Here is a 21585-nt window from a genome sequence, read left to right as displayed (position 1 = left end):
ATTGAGAATGCATAAATCTTTAGCCTAATAAATACCAGTCAATCTGCATTTTATGGTTTTTTTTTTTTTATGTTAATAAGATGTAGGTCAGTTATGTTCAACAAGAAGTATGATTTTTTTTCTCTCCAAAATTTCTCTCCTCCTCTCTCACTTTTTTCTTTTTCTTTTTCTGTAAATAAGTGATCACAAGATTTTTACATACTTTAATTGTGACCATTCAAATAATGAATGGGAGGGAAAGAAAATTTGAAAGGGAGACTCCATTCAACAGATGCTTCTGCTGCCTAGAACCGTTACGTTTACGTCGATGGACGGGGGGAATTAACCTCACGTCCTCAGAGAAACCTGAGTCTCACAATAACGCGAAAATAATACCAAAAAATTCCACAAACAACAGCATAACCAGTCATGTCAAACTGCTAACCTACAGGAACAGAATCAAACAACCCTACTTTTAGGGTTTTACTTTCTCAATTCACGCACCACAAAAACAAAGGTTAAAAAATAACTGAAATAACTAGAATAGCTGAAACCACAGGAATTGGTCAAATACATCAAACGGTCATATATATTCTGTTTTTACATATTAAAATTCCAGCTAGGCTACTTTGGAAGTTGTGCATTGCATAAAATAAGGCAAAGTGATCTTGAAAAGATATGGTCTTTTTTTGGTCGGTTGCTATCTGTCGTTCTCTGTGTTCTTCTGCATCCACTGGTATTGCTAGCTTCCCTTTATTCATGTTCCAAGCTCCGACTCCAATGGAACTGATGAAAAAAACAACCTTAAGCCTTTGATTCATTTTCCATGTTTGGGTTTTCTTTTTCTCTGTTTTGGCTGCTTTCTTCTTGTCTCCTCACAAACTGGAAAGACCAATGAAAAAAGAAGAGTGCTTTCTAAGTTATATGAGTGAACAAGGTGGACAATATACAAAATTAGGGTACGCTTCGGTATTTTACACAAGGATTTTGGCGATCGGATCATTCATCAAGAATTCAATGACCAAGATCTAATCATCGGAGTATAATAGAAGTTTCGAACAACGATTAATTAATAAATACAAGTACATGGTACTTGTTTTAAATTGATTTAACTAGTTATCTTATCAATTTGTGTATAATTATGTACTTATTTTTTAAGTACGAGACAGGAAATGAGAGCCAACCATGTGCTGGTATGCTTGAGGGGCAGCTTTTTTGCCTTGTAATTAATTGAAAGAACACAAGTTGCTGTTGCTGAAACCAGATGGATTAAGAAAGCTTTGTCTTTGATCTTCCACATCCCACAACAAGCTCTCACTGTCCTGAAAATGATATATGTTTTGCCATGAACCTCAAGGTTAGAGAAATAGTATTAACTAATAATTCATTGAATAACATTTGTTCAAGTGATATTTTAAAAGGTAAATTGAAATTGGGTTAACAAATTAGGTCAGAAATATATACCTGAGAGAAGGTATTTGGCCTTTGAAGTAGAAGTGAAGCTGAACTGTCTAGAAAAGGACAGTTGTTATTTGCGGTGAAGGCGGCAGCGGTGGCGGTGATGTCGATGGATGTATCAGCAAAAGGTGTTGGCTGTGTTTGCACAGATTGATATGGTGATTCCATGCTACACAATCTCTGCATGGAAAACAATAAAAACCAAATTGTTATTACATTAGTACTTTTTGGTTCGTGAAATAGATTTTTTGACAATGAAAATCTCGTGTCTCTATTCCCATGAGATAAGAACAGAAGATTTTCATTCCCATGTTTGAAAACGTTGTGACGTGGGACTGTTCATAATTGATCCTTTTTAACTATGTACCTCTGGTTTGACCACCAAAGCACGAAGGTCCATTCCAAAGTCGTAGAACATTGGATTCGAAGAATCAAGTTTCATTGAGAGGAACTGAAAAAGAAAAAGAAAAAAAATTGGTAAAATCAAATGTTCAATAAAGATCATAAATTAACATGTGTGTGGATATTATATATATTTAAAACAGTACCTCCACTTGATTTTGTAGGGACTGAACATAATTGATAATTTCATCCAGCATGACTGCCCTTCCAGTTATCTAATTTATTTTAAAAAACCAATCACATGAATCTAGTCAGGAAAATTACATTATATATACATATAGGGTAAAGGCAAGTAAGCCAGAGAGAGCAGCTGGTGTTCCACCTTGTCACAGCCAGGAACAAGTCTTTGCAACATCTTCATCCTCTCACTAATTTTCTGTCTTCTTACCTAAGAAATAGAGAAAAAAAGAATACACAATTATGAGATATGATAAAATGGTGGGCACAATAGCAATTTTGGGACATGAACTGTTGGACATGTTTAATGAAATTTCATATTTTGTGTACCCTTTCTGCAAGGCTGTGACTATCTGTAGCCTGACCCCTCCTTGCTCTAACATGAATGTAGCCAGTTGGAGGTCCTTCTCTTGCTTTCACCTGGTCTTCTTCATCTGATTTAATCTTCTTTTCCTCATCTTTCTTGGTACCGCCATCAATCTTCTTTTGCTTCTTTCCCTTCTGCTCTTTAGTACCCTAATGGAACACAGCACCATTAAACACCCCACTCCCCAAATTCCTATCAATTAAGATTTTTTGAAGGCTCGTATATTACATGTATATATAATAGATTATGAAAATACCTTGGATTGAGCAGAATTGAAGGATGATCCAGGTCTGGATTTTCTCTTCTTGCCCATAGGAGTCACTTTCTGAGTGACCTGATCACCAATTTCAAGCCTATCCACATCCACAACAGTTGAGGACTCTGTGCTCTTGTTTTTGGTCACGGAAGGATCATTCTCATTATCACTAAAAGCAACCTTAGTAGAGCTATGATCCATAGTGCAGCTGCTTTCAACGGCTCTTGAATTATTATCAGCTTGAATTTCCTGGGTTAAAGGCGCAGATGGGTAAAAAGATTGAGAGAAGTTACTGTCAGTGTTGATGTTATTGGTAGTAGGAGAGTTGGGCAAGAAAATTGAGTCAAGGAGAGAAGGGTGGTGGGGATTTTGGTATGAAAAGGCTGCCATGTGTCCTATATCTGGACAGAGAGCTTTTGAAAAATTGGAAAAATGGTTGAGAGTGTTATACGAAAGAAAGTGATATATGGAAGAGAGAGAGAGAGAGAGAGAGAGAGAGAGAGAGAGAGCAAGTCAAGAAAAGTGGGTTTTCTGTGAGAAACTAAGTGGGAAGTGGCATATATAAAGATGAGGAGGGGGGAGTGGAGAGAAGGGAGACACATCCAACAGGTGTATAAAATCTTTCGGTAACTCATTCGCATGCAAATGTTTTCTCTACACCGGTCTTATCTCATCAATCCCTTTCTTTTTTCTCTCTTACTCTACATGAATATACATACAGTTGTGTATGAAAAGAACATAAAATAAAAGAGAAACAGAAAAAGATGAATAGCTGATAAGGATTGAAGCTTATATTATCAACTATGGCCATATATTATTTAAGGGTAATATTAAAATAAAATTCTTATTTAAATCATATTCGGTAAATTATATGACGTGATTGTTAGCATGCTATTTTAAATGTGTACTGGCGGGTGCATCTTTTGTATTGGCTATTTGGTTTAATGTGAAAATAGTATGTTACCAGCTGGGGCATCTTTTGTACTGGCTACTTGGTTAAATGTGATTTAAAATGTCCATGTACATGAGCAGAAACAATCGCACTATGCAGTCAGAAACTAAAAGCAACCGATCGACGGGTGTCATCAATGACAAAATATCACTATCAGTAGAAACAGAAATAAATAAGAAAGAGAGGAAACACTGAGCATTCACCGTTAATTTGCTTCTCTTTCTTCTGCAATTATTTGAGCTAAAGAGCTAGCTATGATGATGTTTTTCAGTTTGGTGAAGTACTGCCTCTGTCTTGAAATTATGGTCCAACGTTTTTTCTTGTTCTACCAAAAGCATATGCCTCTCCTAGCCCCTCATCCTTGCAATTGTACCTAGCTTCTTTTTTGAGATATTGGGGTTCATATTTGAAAGAAAAAGTTCCTTAGCTTCCAATAGAATTCGCATTGTGTTCGAAAACTTTTTAAACAAAGCATTGATCTAGAAAGGTGATCCATCAATCTAATGGTACAAACGCACTTGTATTTGTATAAGTTTCGCGAATTTGATCATTAATAAGTTGACCAAGATCATATATGGCTGAACTCTGTCACAGGGCTATACGGCATACACATTTTTACAAAGGGGTGCTGCTATCTACACTCATTTTCATCTCTCACATATCTGTCTTAATTTTCAACCGTCGGATGAATGAGTTGAAGAAGATCAATGAATAAAAATTAACAAGAGTGTGTAAGTGATAAAAAATGATGTATAAATAGCATTATCCTTTTACAAAACGGAAATTTGACTTCAAAAGAAAATTACGAATTTAATTTTTTCGGAAACAGGAGTACTGGTACTCTTTGTATCATTTGACATGTCAATCATTATATAAGCCAATATACACTCAGTGATATTGTTATCCAGAAATTAAACATGGGTCTGTAATTAGGGATTAATTATGACGAGTTTCCATAGTAGAAGCAAATTAGGACCACCGTCAATGCTATAGGTTCCCTATTCTTAGAGCATGTCCTTGGAGACTAAAGGTCCCCCATTAATCGTTTAGGCCATGTCCGACGAAGATTTAGGTTCCCTAGTGTTGGTCAATGTACACACAATAATATAGAAAACTTCGATCTCTACAGCGGTTAGCAGCACTTGTGGTTACCCTATTTTTGCATTGCGGGTCGATCAAGATTGTCACATTGTCGTTTGACAGGCATTTTTGCATGACAGTTGGGGCGCATGTATATCCGTCACATGTTGATATAGGAAGCCTTTAAAGGAAGGGATCCATATTTTTAAAAAAATATAAGAGCATCCTCCTGACCGTTAGATTTGAATTTAATGAAATCTTGTAGTTGAGATTCTGTGACCTGTGATTTAATCTCAACCACAGAATTTCATTAAAGTCAAATCTAACGGTCAAGAGGGGTATCCCCATTTTTTTTGAAAAATGGGGATCCCTTTCCTTAAAAGGCATGTGTTGACATATTTAAGATTTGATCATCCTTAGTTGCAAGTTTAAGTAAACTACATAACTCTAAAAACTAAAAGTGAGCATCATCTCCTCTTATTGAGTGTTCTAAAATGAGGCATAGGCACTAAAACAATTGTGATTTTTCTTTCTGCCACCGACTACCGTTTTGCGATTTTCAGAACATTGTTAATGAAAAATGTAATGTGACTCATTACTTAAAAGATCTTTAAAAAAATCACAAATGAATTAAGTCAATTGATTAAAACACTATACCTTCTTGCACTAGATTCATTAATTTAAATGTCCTTCCCATATAGATTAAAATAGTTTGGTATTTTTAGAAGAATCACAACATAGAATGCCTTTTGGCGATTAAAAGCGAAGTGCATGAACCAGAGTGCACAGGTAGGTACGTGTACATGTCACGTAAAAGTCTCAGTGTTCTTTTGCTTGCTCTTTTGGTTTCAACTTTGGAAGTACGATTTGTAGAAATTGAGAGGCCCTGAGGGGAACCTCTGTGTTTTCGCGTTCACTTCTCTCTCTGCATGTAAATTGAAAAAAGCATCACCATCGTCATCATGGATTGGGTTCGTGAATTGTAAGGTATCTTTAGGAGCTCTCTGTGCCATGCATACACTGTCATGAAGGGCATCATTCGTTCAGATTTTCTAATCATGGCCTTTTTTTCCCTTCATTTTGTTTTATTTTTATATTATAACAGTGGCCCCTTGTCCTCAGCAACGGATAAAATGTACAATCAACATTTGACCAAATAAAAAATATATATAAATTAAAAAAAAAAAAAAAAAAAAAAACCATTTACAATTATTGTACATGACCTTACCTTCATTATACAAATGGTACAAATATAAAAAAAATGTAATAAGTGTAATATTATTCATTTAAACTACGTATGTACCCATATATGAAAAAGATCTACGTAGTTTATACTGTTTTCACAATTTAACCGTATAAGTATATTAGGGGTTGTTATCCTTTTTAATTAATCCAATTTTTAGTTTTCAAAAATGATGAATATAGCTAAATTACTTAGCATCCCTTAATTTTAAATTGGATCCAAAAAAATACAAAACATGCACTTTAACATCCAAACCCGTTGAACAATATTATCTATTTACTAACTTGGCTCTTATTGCCCTACTTTAATCCTCTCAAAAGATTGGTGCGTCAGTAGTTGTTTTGATAGGTTTTGGTATTAAAAAATATAGTAGAAGATATCACAGTTTCCAATTGGAAATAATATATGTCTAAGAAATTTACACCCAATACTTTCATTTAGAATTTAATCTCCTCATCCTCTAATATGAAATTCGATCTCCGCCACTAAACCTTGCAAAATAGTTAATATTTCCGGTCGGAGGTATATTCTATAATGCTTTACTATTTTGATCACTTTATTTTCTTTATTTTGCACTAGAATGTAGCAAGATCTGCATAGTTTCACTTAAGTTAGTAATTTGCTTGCATTCTTTGACAAAATTGAACTCTCAACCTCATCATTTATTCGAACCCTATGGCCTATACTTCCATCCATCACTTCCTCAAGAAAAATATATCTTAAAAATATTTGTCGGTCTGAAACTGATCAATCTTGGTCGTCCACCTCTTTAAATAGCTAGTTTGGCCGGTTCTTGCTTAAGTATACGGGTGTGATCTTCAATTAAATGCACTTTGTTGACTAGCTAGGCGTACCTAGAAGCCAATAATAAAGATACAACTGGCAACAATAATATTTTGTGCACATTTTCATTGCTTTGTTTTCCCTTCTTCTTCTTCTTCCTCCAAAATAAACCTGCAGATGTCCCTTCAGACCAGCCCTTTGGATATATTTTTGCAATTTTGACTGGTTGGTGCTGCGTGGGTTCTGGTGGGTGCTTGTATATTGATGGTGGTAAATAGCACATCTATTGACTGTGACGAGTCTTTTACGCGTGAAGTGTGGGGGTCCTTGTGATATATTGTCACCATTCTCATATACTTTAGTACGTACCGCAAAAAAATACTATAGTCGGTGCATGTATACACGTTTGGCACCTCATAACTTTAAGAAGCCAAACTCATGAGCTAATAAGATCCGCAGAAATTCTCTATTATGTTCTGATGTATGAAATATACCGAATGGATAAAAAGTTGAACGTGCAACTAAGAATTCAATAATTAAGAATACAATGGCTAAGGATCTTAATGTATAGTATACACTAGTGCACACTAAAAAATTCCTAAGATCAAACTTTGGTTAATAATTGTTGAAGATAACATGAACATTGTGAATTGAGAAAGTAAAACATCATTTTCCATTGTGGAAATGCTCGACCATGGGTTATCGGAAGGAGAGAGTACTTTTCCACCACGAAGATGTCACTGTTACAATATGCATATATGTTGAGAGTATGAATCTCACATATATTAAAAAAAAATAAAAAAATAAAAAGATAATCGTATTCCGGTCTATAAAAATTTATAAAATGAATAAAAAGTTGAACGCCGGTTAAAAAGTCAATAACCGAATCCAACAGCCAAAAAAATATACATTGATGCGTAATAGAAAATCTCTAAAATCAAACTTGGAATAATTGGAGATGGAGAACATGAAAACTATGAATTGGGAAATTAAACATCGTTTTCTATTGCGGAAATGCTCTAGTAGGTCTTGGAAGTTCTACTGCATGGCTGTCATTAAGGAGAGAAGAACTTTCGTAAAACAACGACAATGTCACTGTATAATCTGCATAAATTCTCTTTACATTATATTTTGTTTACGTGCTCTAGCTACAAGCTAGTAGTCCATCATGCATGAAACAGCTTTAGTCTGCATGTGGTTGTTAATTAATTACCGATCCAAATGCAAGCTCTTTGGAGCAACGCATGTGATAGATTAGCTTATAATTAGCAATTATGTGTCTAAATCCTCCCTGGCTCTTATAATTATATATAGCTAATTAACTTAATATAATTTATACGTCGGCATGCATCTTCTCTGGCTCTTATATGTTAGTTCATGACTCCGTCGACTGTATCGCACAAATTAAGGACCTGTATGTAGCCATCTTCTTTCATAACACGAAGTTAATCGCATGGCAAGCTAGCTATCTCATGTGCAACTCTATCATCCAAATTTGGTACACTGAATCTTAATTAGGAGGGCTCTAGTCACTAGCTAGTTCAAATTATCACTTATTACCACTTGTTCAATCCGTATGTAAAAGAAAATTTTAAGTGACTAGCATTTATATTTGTATATTTACTAAACGTCTAATTTACTTGTACATACGCGTACACATATGCAAAACAATAAACATACATGAACACACTGACAAAATCCAGGGCCAACCTCAAAATTTGGGGGGCCTAGGTGAGCTTTTGAAGTGGGAGGCAGATTGTCTGCCCTCCTGTTACCGTGCACTTCCCATTCCCTCCTATTTGTGCGGTCACGATTAAGTTACGTCAACATTTTATATTGATTTTTAAATAGAGATAATAAGACAAAAAGTAATAGGAATATAAAATGTTGACGTGGCTTAATCGTGACCGCACAAATAAAAGGAGATGAGAAGGCACGATAACAAGAGGGCAAAGAATCTGCCTCCTTTGAAGTGGGGCTCTAGAGTTTTTTGAACCAGGGCCTTCCCTTTTTTACATTGGTATATATATATATATAAAAAATAAAAAATAAAAACTACATCTACTGTGCTGTGAAAATAAACAGCTGTAAAATAAAGTTGTTGAGTGTTTGGTAAACCTTTTTTTTTTTTTGTAAAAGTGCTTTTAACAAAGAAAATAGTGTCTGAGTGTTTGGGAAATTTTTATATAAATTGTTATGAATATGTTAAATGACAAAAAAGGATATGGTTATTAATGTGATATAATAATTGTCAAAGAGAATAAAGTATGGGCAATGATTGTCATTTTGTAAAATATATGGGGTTATAAAAAACACTGTTTAAGAAGCATGTAGACCTTGTTTCTACTTTTCTATACTTTTTTATTGTCATTGACAACAGTTTTTTTTTTTAAAAAATCAATTTTTTTGTTTTACCAAACACATTTGATATACTTGATTTTTTTAATAAACTACTTTTTTTAAAGGGAACTTTAACAAAAAGCTTGCGGTACTATTTATTTTAACGAAAAACCACATTTTTACACTACAAAGTCAATCATGGTACTATTCACTTTACCCTTTATTTTTTCTTTATCGTTAAAACTTAAAGTTTTCAAGCCCTTTTCATTAGTTTTCCTTTTTTTTAAAAGCACAACATTCCCAAACCAACCCTAAATAAATGAAAAAGTCTATTTATACATCAAAATCATTAAAAATTAATATCAAAAGAAGAAATATAGTACAAATATTACTTAAATGTTTACTTCTCACGTTTTGTAGATGCAAATGTACTATTAAGTTTACATAATTGTTATCTACTAACTATTTTCAATTAATAACATAGCTAATCCTTCGGGAAACAGTTAAGACCATCTCCAATGGAAGGATAATGTTAGAGAAACTAAAATTTTAAACCAGATTTGCAAACCAAATGATGTGTCACCAATAAGAATGAGCATGTTAATCAACACTTGAGTAATAATCCAATTAGGATAATGCTAGGGAGACAAAATTTACAAACTAAATGATCTGTCACCAATAGAAATGAGCACATTTATCAACGGTTAAGTAATAATCCAATCATTAACTTCCATATCATTTAGTTTATAACATTTTGTCTACAAATTTAGTCTCCCTAACATTACCCATCCAATTATTAACAACCATATCATTTTGTTTACAAAATTTGTTTAAAAATTTAGTCTTCCTAGCATTATCCCTAGTAGCGAAGATACACATGGGCAAGGAGGGGCAGGCCGCCCCTCCCATCATCGGAAATCAAGCTTAGGAGAGGTGGTTTCACCCCTCTAGTCCAGCTGAAAGTGGTGGTGCTCGCTCTGCTGTCAAGTTTTTGCTATACAACAAGGTGTTTTAATTTTTTTTTGGAAAATCCTTAAGTTAGACGACGCCGTTTCGGTTAATGATTAGAAAATTTTTAAAATACTCCTTAGGCAATTTCACAGTTCCATTTAGTTGAATACAAAAAAAAAAGAAAAAAAAAAAAAACCAAAAACTAAGTAGGGACCACTGGTCCCCCTTTGCGTTCACACCATTCAGTCCCACCCCTTTTTGAAAACCAATCATAAAGCACATAGGTGTGTTTTGTGCCTCCCAAAATTTTAATTTCTAAATTTATATATTGGTAACTCTAATTGATTAATTAATATAATTTTGTTTAATTAATATAGAATCATAGAGCAATACACTAATAGAGTTATTGATTATTAATTAGAGATATGAATCCTACAAATGATTATTGATGAATGAAATTGTTATTTAGGGTAGAAATTGAATTCTTGATTATTGATTAATTAATTATCGATATTGATTGAATTTTTGTTTCTGGAATAATTTATACGATTATTGGTATTGATTAATTGAATTGTTGGTTTAATTAGTTAGTAGTCATATGGTATATTTTACTCTAGGATTAAGAGTATTACGACTTTTTTTTTCCATTATACAGTTATGTATTGAAACAATACAATAAGAAACAGTGCTTAAATCCTTCAAATATTCCGGATAGTCCTCCTTCAAATTTCCAGGTAGTCATTCCCATTATTAATATTGGTAAATTAAAGAAGACGTTACTATATAAAAGGATTTGGTTATTGCCATTTTTTTAACATTGCACTCTTTAAATTCCGCTCATCCACTCGAAAATTTCTGGCTTCGCTACTAATTACCCCCAATGAAAATGTCAAAATATAACAGTCAAATTATAATTAATGGTTGATGTGGTAATCTGAAGTTTTATATCAAATTTTGTGTTTGTCTAACCAAATTGTCAAATATTATTTTCTTATTAATGTAGAGCTTTAATTGGTTGTATATATTAAAAAATTGTTGAAACAAAATTTTTATAGGCTAAAATGATAGTGGAATAAGGGACCCACTACTAAACTAATCAAAATAAATTTGACATTGATGTCAAATTTGAAGGCTAATCACAAAGACTTTAAATTTAATTTACAAATAAAATTTCATTGGAAAGATTTTTTTATGACATACATGTAGTGAAATCTGCACTTAAGAATGTTTTGACATCTATTTTGAAATTGCTATAATTCTTATCGGAAGTTGAAAAGGCCAAAATTAAAAAGGGAGCTTTAATGAAAAGGGCTTGAGTTAAGTTTAATTTAATAAAAAATCATCATATAACATTATTTAACAAAAAAAGCTTCATATTTAATCATAAAGATAAAACTAATCTATATCAAACTCACAAATATTTAATACACATGGGCTGAACTAAAAGCCCAAAACGAAATAATTTTTTTTTTCACCTTTGCCCCTAACAGCAATGCTATTATGTCAGCCAATTCTATTAGAAATAAACTTTCTTTTATTTACAAGTATGCCATTATGTCAGCCAATTCTTTCTCTCTTTATTTTTTTTCTTTTGGTTGCTCGTTCTCTCTTCAGGTTTTGCCTTTTTTTTAGGAAAACTAATGAAAATGGCTTGAAAACTTTGAATTTTAACGAAAATGACAAAATAAAGGGTAAAGCGAATAGTACCAAGATTGACTTTTTACTGTAAAAATGTGATTTTTCGTTAAAATGAACAGTACCTGAAGTTTTTTTGTTAAGGTTCTTTTTTTTTTTTCTTTTCTTGTTTCTTCTTGTTGTCCCCCTTCCTCCTGAAAGGGAGGTAAAACTCAACGTGGGTGAAGGAGAGTGGCCACCTCCTCAAACCATTTTGCATGTTTAAAGAAAGGCTTTTTATATCAGCACCCCACATTAAAATTTAATATTAAATGACTTATTTACCCCACCATGCAATGACAAATTTGACCTCATTAGGGTTTTTAAAAATAAAATAAAAATTCTAAATACACCCCAAATCACTTTTAGCGTATTATTTCTCTTCTCAACTATCAAAAACCTCTCACCCTCCATTGTTGAACAAAATCCTAACCAATGAAACTACAAACATGTTGATTGAGAAAAATTATTTTTGACAAATGGAGAACCCTAAACTGGTGATCGTATCTAGAAACGGATCAAGAGAAAAACCAATGAAGACTTGTTGGTGGAAATGTTTGAGAAAATTGGGTTTGAAGTTGAAGTTCTTAGACCTGATTCGAGGATCGAGTTGGTAAAGATTTATTGGGTTCTTAATTTAAGTGATGTCGTGATAGGGGTTCACGGTGCTACCATGACACATTTTCTATTCATGAGACCTGGCTCTGTGTTGATCCAAGTGATTCCTCTTGGAACTAGTTGGGGAGCAGAGGCATACTTTGGGGAACCTGCAAGAAAGCTTGATTTAAACTACATTGGCTACAAAATTCTTCCCACAGATAGCTCATCGTACGATAAGTATGGTAAAGTTGATCCTGTTCTTAAAAATCCAGCAATGCAGCCATTACTGATGTTACCCTACTTAACGATGGTAAAGTTTAGGCCTGGCAAACGGGTCGTGTCTATCGTGTTCGTGTCGTTTTCGTTTAACACCTGTTATCTTAACGGGTCGTGTCGTGTCACACCCGTTATCTTAACGGGTCCTTAACAGGTCGTGTCACTTTACCCAACGGGTAAAGTGACCCGACCCGTTATGACCCGTTAAGAAAAAAATATATTTTTTTTAAATTTGCACATACCACACATTGCCACGTAAATATTACTTCAAAACATTAAAACATTTCTCGTTCAAGTACTATATCTACACTCAAAAATAAAAGCCTAATAAAAAAATAATACATACACTACTAATCTATTACAAATATTAAATGTGCAAGGATAAAGAGTTTTTGTTTTTAAGATAAGATTTTGTGGTATTCACTTGTGTAAATATTTTAAATTGAAGATCGAATTCATTCATTGTATTCATATAGGGTCAAGGAGTGTAGTTATAAAAAATCATCAAAATCGGAGTTAAAATAACCGTTAAATCGTGATTTTTCGTTTATAACCGTTGAAAAGCTTTGTCCCGTTACTTGATCTCTAAATGTTTTTTTTTTGTGATTTTTTGCTGATATGATCTCCAAGCATATACAAACAATTTTGACGGTTTGGATCGTTGAAATTAGTTTTGGAGAATTCGTAAAACGATAGATTGACTAACACTTAGAGTTTATTTATACTTTCATTAAGTATAACATAAGATTTTGTGGTATCCACTTGTGTAAATATTTTAAATTGAAGATCGAATTCATTCATTGTATTCATATAGGGTCAAGGAGTGTAGTTATAAAAAATCATCAAAATCGGAGTTAAAATAACCGTTAAATCGTGATTTTTCGTTTATAACCGTTGAAAAGCTTTGTCCCGTTACTTGATCTCTAAATGTTTTTTTCTTGTGATTTTTTGCTGATGTGATCTCCAAGCATATACAAACAATTTTGACGGTTTGGATCGTTGAAATTAGTTTTGGAGAATTCGTAAAACGATAGATTGACTAACACTTAGAGTTTATTTATACTTTTATTAAGTATAACATAAGATTTTGTGGTATTCACTTGTGTAAATATTTTAAATTGAAGATCGAATTCATTCATTGTATTCATATAGGGTCAAGGAGTGTAGTTATAAAAAATCATCAAAATCGGAGTTAAAATAACCGTTAAATCGTGATTTTTCGTTTATAACCGTTGAAAAGCTTTGTCCCGTTACTTGATCTCTGAATGTTTTTTTTTTGTGATTTTTTGCTGATATGATCTCCAAGCATATACAAACAATTTTGACGGTTTGGATCGTTGAAATTAGTTTTGGATAATTCGTAAAACGATAGATTGACTAACACTTAGAGTTTATTTATACTTTCATTAAGTATAACATAAGATTTTGTGGTATCCACTTGTGTAAATATTTTAAATTGAAGATCGAATTCATTCATTGTATTCATATAGGGTCAAGGAGTGTAGTTATAAAAAATCATCAAAATCGGAGTTAAAATAACCGTTAAATCGTGATTTTTCGTTTATAACCGTTGAAAAGCTTTGTCCCGTTACTTGATCTCTAAATGTTTTTTTTTTGTGATTTTTTGCTGATATGATCTCCAATCATATACAAACAATTTTGACGGTTTGGATCGTTGAAATTAGTTTTGGAGAATTCGTAAAACGATAGATTGACTAACACTTAGAGTTTATTTATACTTTCATTAAGTATAACATAAGATTTTGTGGTATCCACTTGTGTAAATATTTTAAATTGAAGATCGAATTCATTCATTGTATTCATATAGGGTCAAGGAGTGTAGTTATAAAAAATCATCAAAATCGGAGTTAAAATAACCGTTAAATCGTGATTTTTCGTTTATAACCGTTGAAAAGCTTTGTCCCGTTACTTGATCTCTAAATGTTTTTTTTTTGTGATTTTTTGCTGATGTGATCTCCAAGCATATACAAACAATTTTAACGGTTTGGATCGTTGAAATTAGTTTTGGAGAATTCGTAAAACGATAGATTGACTAACACTTAGAGTTTATTTATACTTTTATTAAGTATAACATAAGATTTTGTGGTATTCACTTGTGTAAATATTTTAAATTGAAGATCGAATTCATTCATTGTATTCATATAGGGTCAAGGAGTGTAGTTATAAAAAATCATCAAAATCGGAGTTAAAATAACCGTTAAATCGTGATTTTTCGTTTATAACCGTTGAAAAGCTTGTCCCGTTACTTGATCTCTGAATGTTTTTTTTTGTGAGTTTTTGCTGATATGATCTCCAAGCATATACAAACAATTTTGACGGTTTGGATCGTTGAAATTAGTTTTGGAGAATTCGTAAATAGATAGATTGACTAACACTTAGAGTTTATTTATACTTTTATTAAGTATAACATAAGATTTTGTGGTATTCACTTGTGTAAATATTTTAAATTGAAGATCAAATTCATTAATTGTATTCATATAGGGTCAAGGAGTGTAGTTATAAAAAATCATCAAAATCGGAGTTAAAATAACCGTTAAATCGTGATTTTTCATTTATAACCGTTGAAAAGCTTTGTCCCGTTACTTGATCTCTAAATGTTTTTTTTTTGTGATTTTTTGCTGATGTGATCTCCAAGCATATACAAACAATTTTGATGGTTTGGATCGTTGAAATTAGTTTTGGAGAATTCGTAAAACGATAGATTGACTAACACTTAGAGTTTATTTATACTTTCATTAAGTATAACATAAGATTTTGTGGTATCCACTTGTGTAAATATTTTAAATTGAAGATCGAATTCATTCATTGTATTCATATAGGGTCAAGGAGTGTAGTTATAAAAAATCATCAAAATTGGAGTTAAAATAACCATTAAATAGTGAGATATGTCATGACAGTCATGTGTGTGATAAAAAGTTAAATAACTTAAAAAAAAAAAAAAAATTTCTCACCACTTCTATTAATTTTCATTTTTCCCTCTCTTTTTTGTTACCTTTTCAACTTTTTCTTATCATTTTCACTTTTCCCTCCAACATCTTTCCCTAATTCCCTCACTTTTTTGTTTTATTTTCAACTTTTCTTAACATTTTCATTTTCCCTCCATTTTTTTTCTTTCAAAAAGGGCGGCAAGTTGGCAAATGGCAATGGCAAAAAATTGATTATTGAAATTTGAATGGAAACAAATCACATCTGACGCATCAAATTTCAATGGATGCAAAATCATGCAAGTATGCAATGCATGATCATGCATATTAAATTATTAATTATTAATTATTATAGTTTTTATAAAATTTAATATATATATATATAATTATTATAGATAGACTTAATATTTTGGGGGTATAATTATTATAGTATATATAATTATTATAATTATTATAAATTTTATAGTTAATTTAATATATATATATATATTTATTATAATTTTTAGGGGTATAAAATTGTAAAATTAATGTATATAATTATTACAGTATTTTTTTAGGGTTATAAAATTATAAAAATAATATTCTGCTTATCGTGTATCGTGTTACCCACGTGTATACCCGAACCAACCCGTTATCTTAACAGGTGCTTATCGGGTTACCCGATAAGACCCGATTCGTTATCGTGTCGACCCAAACACCTGTTAATTTCGTGTCGTGTCGTGTCGGGTTATCGGGTCATGTCAGAAATTGCCAGGCCTAGTAAAGTTGATCCTGTTCTTAAAAATCCAGCAATGCAGCCATTACTGATGTTACCCTACTTAACGATGGTAAACATCTGTCAATGAAAACTATACTAAGATGATTTCAAATCATCATTTTGAAATCATTCGGCAAACTAAACATTCAGATGATTTGAAATCTTTCGGCAAACTAAACATTTAAATGGTTAGATTCAGTCCTTGAAAATTAAAAATGAGTGTTATAAGATTTGAGAAATGTGGGGTGTATGTACAAAATATAAGGTGTATATTGAGAATGTGGGGTATGGGGGTATTATGGGAAAGTATGTGGGGTGTATTAAGATAATTTTTAAGTGAAAAAAAAATGTGGGGTGTATTAAGTATATGAGGTTTATTCAACAATTTGTGGGGTGTTAATATAATAAGCCTAAAGAAAATGGGAGCAATTGCTTTCCCAATTTCTTTTATTATATATATATATATATATATATATATTATTATTATTATTATTATTATTTTATTAGTTTATTACTTATTTGTAATTAGGTTGTTCAGATTCTTTTGTTGATCAATTTCCACCCTTAATTTTGCTTACCACTTAGAACCCACCTTCCTAGAATGCAGGAGCCACTTCCATTGGAAATTATCCCTGTTTCATTTTCAGTTTGGGAGTCTTTGTAGATTTGCCAGTGGGTCTCGACTCTTGACAGATAAAACAATGGTCTTGTAGATTTGCTCGTAAAGCTCCAGTATTTTCACCGGCTCTCGGATGTTTTCAACATCACCACCTTTTCGTTGTTATATGTCTTTACCGACAGTGTTGTCCGTGGCTTTGTTATGTCCTAGCAACAACCTAAAAACAAACCAACAAAAAATGCATTGATATCGTACTAACAATTTGATACTTTACGTCTTCAAGTTAAAAAAAAAAAGAGATCAAATAGCTACAATATTTACCCAAGTAAACAAAATATCAATTATAAACATTTAACACTAACTATTTCTCGAATTGAATAGGGCTACCGATATTATTCCTTAAATAGAGCACTAGTACTATTATTATTTTTTAAACTGAATACTGGCACTTTCACTATTTCTTAAACTAACACTCATTATTTCTTAAACTGAGTGGTACTATCACTATTTTTTAAACTAAACATTCACTATTTCGTAAAACTAAATACATATATTATCACTATTTCATAAATTGAATACTCACTATTTTTTATACTGAACACGGGTATTATCATTATTTCTTAAACTTAACACTAATATTTTTTTTTTTTTAAACTGAATACTGACACATATAAAGGAAAGAAAATAAATAGGATATTATCAGCACATCATAACATTTTTCATTTCGAATTCAACTTAACACACTGGGTCGTTCTTTCTCTAAGGTTCCTCTTCCTGAAGTTTCTACTACTGTTTGGATGATTTAGTTGGAGTGTCTTGGCCAAGAGCTGTTTGTTCTGGCTCTAGGGGTTAAGTTTTTCTTTTTAGTATTTGCGCTTTGTGCCCATTTTCTAACCCAAAAGAAAAAAAAAATCAACTGAACACATTTTCTAATATCGTAAATAATTAAGTGGTGTTCAAGTGTATAAGCGCTATCATATTTCCAACCAGAAAATACTCTTTGCCAGATGGCTAGAATGTAACAGTGGGTTTAGATATAGTGTGACTTATCTTGCTGCAGTTTCAGAAATAGTGTGGGTTATTTTGCTGCAATTTCAAAAATAATGTGAGTTACTTTGGTTCAGTTTCAGAAATAGTGAAGTTACTTTGCTGTAGTTTCAGAAACAATGAGTTATTTTGCTGTAGTTCCATAAATAGTGTGAGTTATTTTGCTGTAGCTCCAGAAGTAGCATGACTTATTTTGCTGTAGTTCCAGAAATAATGTGAGTTATTTTGGTTTAATTTCAGAAAGAGTGTAAGTATTTTGGTTCATTTCCAGAAATAGTGTGGGTTATTTTGCTGTAGTTCTAGAAATAGTATGAGTTATTTTAGTTCAGTTTCAGAAATAGTGTGAGTTATTTTGCTATAGTTTTAAAAATAGTGTGAGTTTTTTTTGTTGTATTTCTAGAAATAGTGTGAGTTGCTTTGGTTTAGTATCAGAAATATGGTGGGTTATTTTGGTTCAGTTTCAGAAATAGAAGCCACTGTTCAAGTTCGTAATTTCCCTTTCCTCAATTTAAGTTAACTTATTAAATATTATATAAATAAATGTCTATTTACACTTAAAAAACTATATTTGTATTACGAATTTGGGTTTATTATTTAATATAGAACATATAAATATTAGAATTTTAGAATTTTCTCTTCAGTATCTTAGTAATTTCATGGTATGATATGAAATGCAAACTCAAATGATTACGAGTTCGTAGTACTTTACAAAATATTTTTCAAAAGTCTCATGAATTTATAATAAAGTTTAAAAGAAATAATGGTGTTTTTACATGTGAATAAAAATCATTGGCTGATATAAGACATCGCATCACACCTCCTAATTTTTTTTGTCGGCATGTGTATCGCCTCCGAATTCATAAGTCCTTGAGTTGATAGGATGCTAGGTGGCGGAAGGTCATAGGATTACAATTACAAAAGAAGACTTTGTTTGTCACGTGGGAGAGAGAAAATAAGGTTGAGGTTTCATGTAGACACAGGGAGACATAATCGCAAAGAGAAGGAAGAGAGATTAAACGGAAAAGGCAGGGGCAAAATCGAAATTTCAGTGTTTGGATCATTTTAATTGGATTGATTTAGTATTAGGCTCTCTTCTAATTATTAAATAAAGTTATTACCTGATTTTTGGTTAACATTTCAAAGTTTATAAGTCATTTTTATTAGTTTTCCTAATTAAAAGAGAGAGAGAGAGAGAGAGAGAGAGAGAGGGGAGGGGGGAGGGGGGAGGGGGAGAGAGGGTGGGGAAGCATGTCGCAATCTCCGTGCATGCCCGTATCTAGATAGATCATAATCATAGTAAAAGTCAGTCAAGGGTCAAGTCCAAATTAATTTGCTTTGGACGTATATATTTCTGCAGATTAATTTCTCATACAAGTGGTGGCATATCTTGGATCAGTTCGATTTTATGCTACGGTATGTAAAACAAATTTTGAACTAAACGACGTCAATCAATCCAAGTTGATCAATCAGAAGTGTTCTTCCGCGAAATTGCCTGCAAAATTCATACAAAATTCGATCAAATTTTCACGGAAGTGAATCACTTTCAGAGGGCACCATTAACTTCAAATTGCATGAGATATGTGTACTGTGTTGGCTACGCGTAAACAGACATTGGACGGTGGCCTGTTGACAAACTTATCCCACAACAAATTAAAGAAAAAATGATCCGAAAATCTTGATTTAAAGATCTTCATATATTAAGTGAAAGCAATGCATGCAGGCATGCAGCCCAATAGGAAGCACGTAACATCGATGGTTATATTTGTGGTTGTTGCTTGCCCTTCTTCTCTCTGTGTACCGTCACAGGTTCACAATATTTACGCGTATCTTTTCCCTCCATCAAATTTGGCTTTTCATTTTTCTTCTTCTTTCCTATCAGGTTCCAATCATGTTTTTTACTTAATTTTCCTTCCCCTCCAATTATAAATTACCAAACTACAATTTGATTATGATTGATCAATTATCTAATGTTACATATTCAATGAAGGCTAGTGCTAGTTTCATCATCAATTATTCTAAAGATATTTGTCGATTTTCTCTCTAAACTTGTAAGAAGCTGTCAATTTTCCTCTTGAACTTTAATTTTATAATTACCTCTGAACTTTTATAATTAGCTAATTTCCCTTAACTTTGATTTTCACCGATTACCCACATGAACTTTTATAATTGGTCAATTTCTCCCATGAACTTTAATTTTATAATTGTAAGAAGGAATTTTATCCTTGATGTAGTGGACAACATTTTTTTTCTTCTTCTTCTTCTATTCTACTAGTTCTACTCCATACACTTTTTGTTGAATTTTAAAGTTTAGGAGGGAAATTGACCAATTATAAAAATTCTAGGGTAATCGGTTTAAATTATAGTTCAAGGAGAAATTTGCCAATTATAAAAGTTCAGGGAGGTAATCGGCTAAAATTAAGTTTAAAAAGGAAATTAGTAGCTCCTTACAAGCTCCCCAAGGGGGAATCGGTGAATACCTCATTATTTTTTATGGTGATGCTATCCACACATTTTTTTTTTACTTTCCATACATTTCTCTCAATTTCAAGCTATTATATCGAATGAATTGAAGAAAATTAAAGGATGAATATTAACAGGGTTGTCTCAAGAGTAAAAAAGGGTGTGGATAGCACCACCCACTTTATAGTATGACAATGGTACTAACCTAAGATAAATGATTAGGAGCATAACTCACACTTAGCAACCAGTAGTACTACTAGTCTAGTATAATCGTCTTACTTGTAAGTGAAATGTCAACTCGTATAGATGGTGATTTCGATGCGTAATTTTTTATGACTGGCAGCGTGAATCTAGTCATCCAAAAGTACTGTAATCGGAAATGCTCTCACCCCAACATTGGTTGAAAACTGGCATAATGCCATGGGTTCACTTGGCCACTGATTGAACAACAATTACATTTTTTTCAATATTGGGGTTTAGAAAGGCTCAATGCAACCATTTTCTTAATAGGCCCACGTTTGAGTTGAGGGTTGCCACAAATTTGGGTTGGTTAATTTGGGCTGGACATGCATACCAACCCAGTCCAAGCTAACTAGGCTTTAGGAAAAAAGGAAAAAAAACAAGAATTATAATTGAGCGAAATTTGGATGGTACTATCAACACACTCCTTTTTATCTCACACACTTTTCTTAATTTTGAAGCATCAGATATAATGAATTGAAGAAGATCAAACTATGAAAATTAACAAGGGGTTCGTAGAAAGTAAAAATGAGTGTAGAGGTGGCGCTACCTAGATTTTTATAGTAACCAATTCAATCCAATACGTATTGTGTTGAACTAATCTAGTTCCAGCACGCTTTTAATTGGACTAAACTGGGGGGCATTTGGCACTTGTAAGGAAAATAAAGGCAAAAATGAGTTTGATTTGGTTCGGTTTTTTAATAATATTTGTTAAATTGAACCAAACCAAAACATTATATTGTAATCGACCTTGCCCACTTCTACCAATCAGAAAATGAAAGAAACTACTTTTCACAATATTATTTCTCAACGTTAAAAGTGATTTCAAGTTCGATGTCCTCCACGCTCCAATACGAACATGGGCCAAACCCGTTATGTACCCTAGACCAGTTCATATTTAGCCCAATAAGGTATTTGCGTGTGGAGTAAGCCCATGTAAGCCCAAGCTAATCCAACTTAGATCATCACAGTTCACGTG

At 32.5% G+C, this 21585-nt stretch overlaps 1 protein-coding gene across 2 annotated transcripts; it reads right to left on the bottom strand.

Annotated features, from left to right (window-relative positions):
- Positions 1–435: 435 nt before the first annotated feature.
- Positions 436–3163, bottom strand: LOC103958263 (transcription factor bHLH137). 2 transcript variants are annotated; one of them, XM_009370511.2, is made up of 8 exons: positions 2640–3163; positions 2347–2532; positions 2162–2227; positions 1986–2054; positions 1805–1888; positions 1444–1617; positions 1164–1301; positions 436–861 (listed from the first exon to the last, which is right to left on the bottom strand). In XM_009370511.2, exons 1-7 carry the CDS (start codon positions 3027–3029, stop codon positions 1206–1208), a joined length of 1065 nt encoding a protein of 354 aa, XP_009368786.2. In that variant the 5' UTR covers positions 3030–3163; the 3' UTR covers positions 436–861; positions 1164–1205. The 2 variants fall into 2 exon arrangements, with proteins under 2 accessions (XP_009368786.2, XP_009368787.2); XM_009370512.2 differs by having other exon boundaries at positions 436–765.
- Between the last annotated feature and the right edge of the window lie 18422 nt (positions 3164–21585).

Source organism: the organism of the source record quoted next, unplaced genomic scaffold, assembly GCF_019419815.1.
Source record: "Pyrus x bretschneideri cultivar Hongxiangsu unplaced genomic scaffold, Pyrus_bretschneideri_v1 Contig3, whole genome shotgun sequence".
NCBI lineage: Eukaryota > Viridiplantae > Streptophyta > Magnoliopsida > Rosales > Rosaceae > Pyrus > Pyrus x bretschneideri.
The sequence above is the reverse complement of the archived record's forward strand: the minus strand, read 5'-3'. Positions and strand labels throughout refer to the sequence as shown.

What these genes read in the sequence shown, in the direction of transcription:
- LOC103958263 (XM_009370511.2), bottom strand. Translation starts at nt 3,029, where the DNA reads ATGGCAGCCTTTTCATACCAAAATCCCCACCACCCTTCTCTCCTTGAC. An exon ending in GTCACAGCCTTGCAGAAAGG is followed by an intron (nt 2,228 to 2,346) that starts GTACACAAAATA and finishes TCTATTTCTTAG; the next exon opens with GTAAGAAGACAGAAAATTAG. An exon ending in CTTTGGTGGTCAAACCAGAG is followed by an intron (nt 1,618 to 1,804) that starts GTACATAGTTAA and finishes TTTTCCATGCAG; the next exon opens with AGATTGTGTAGCATGGAATC.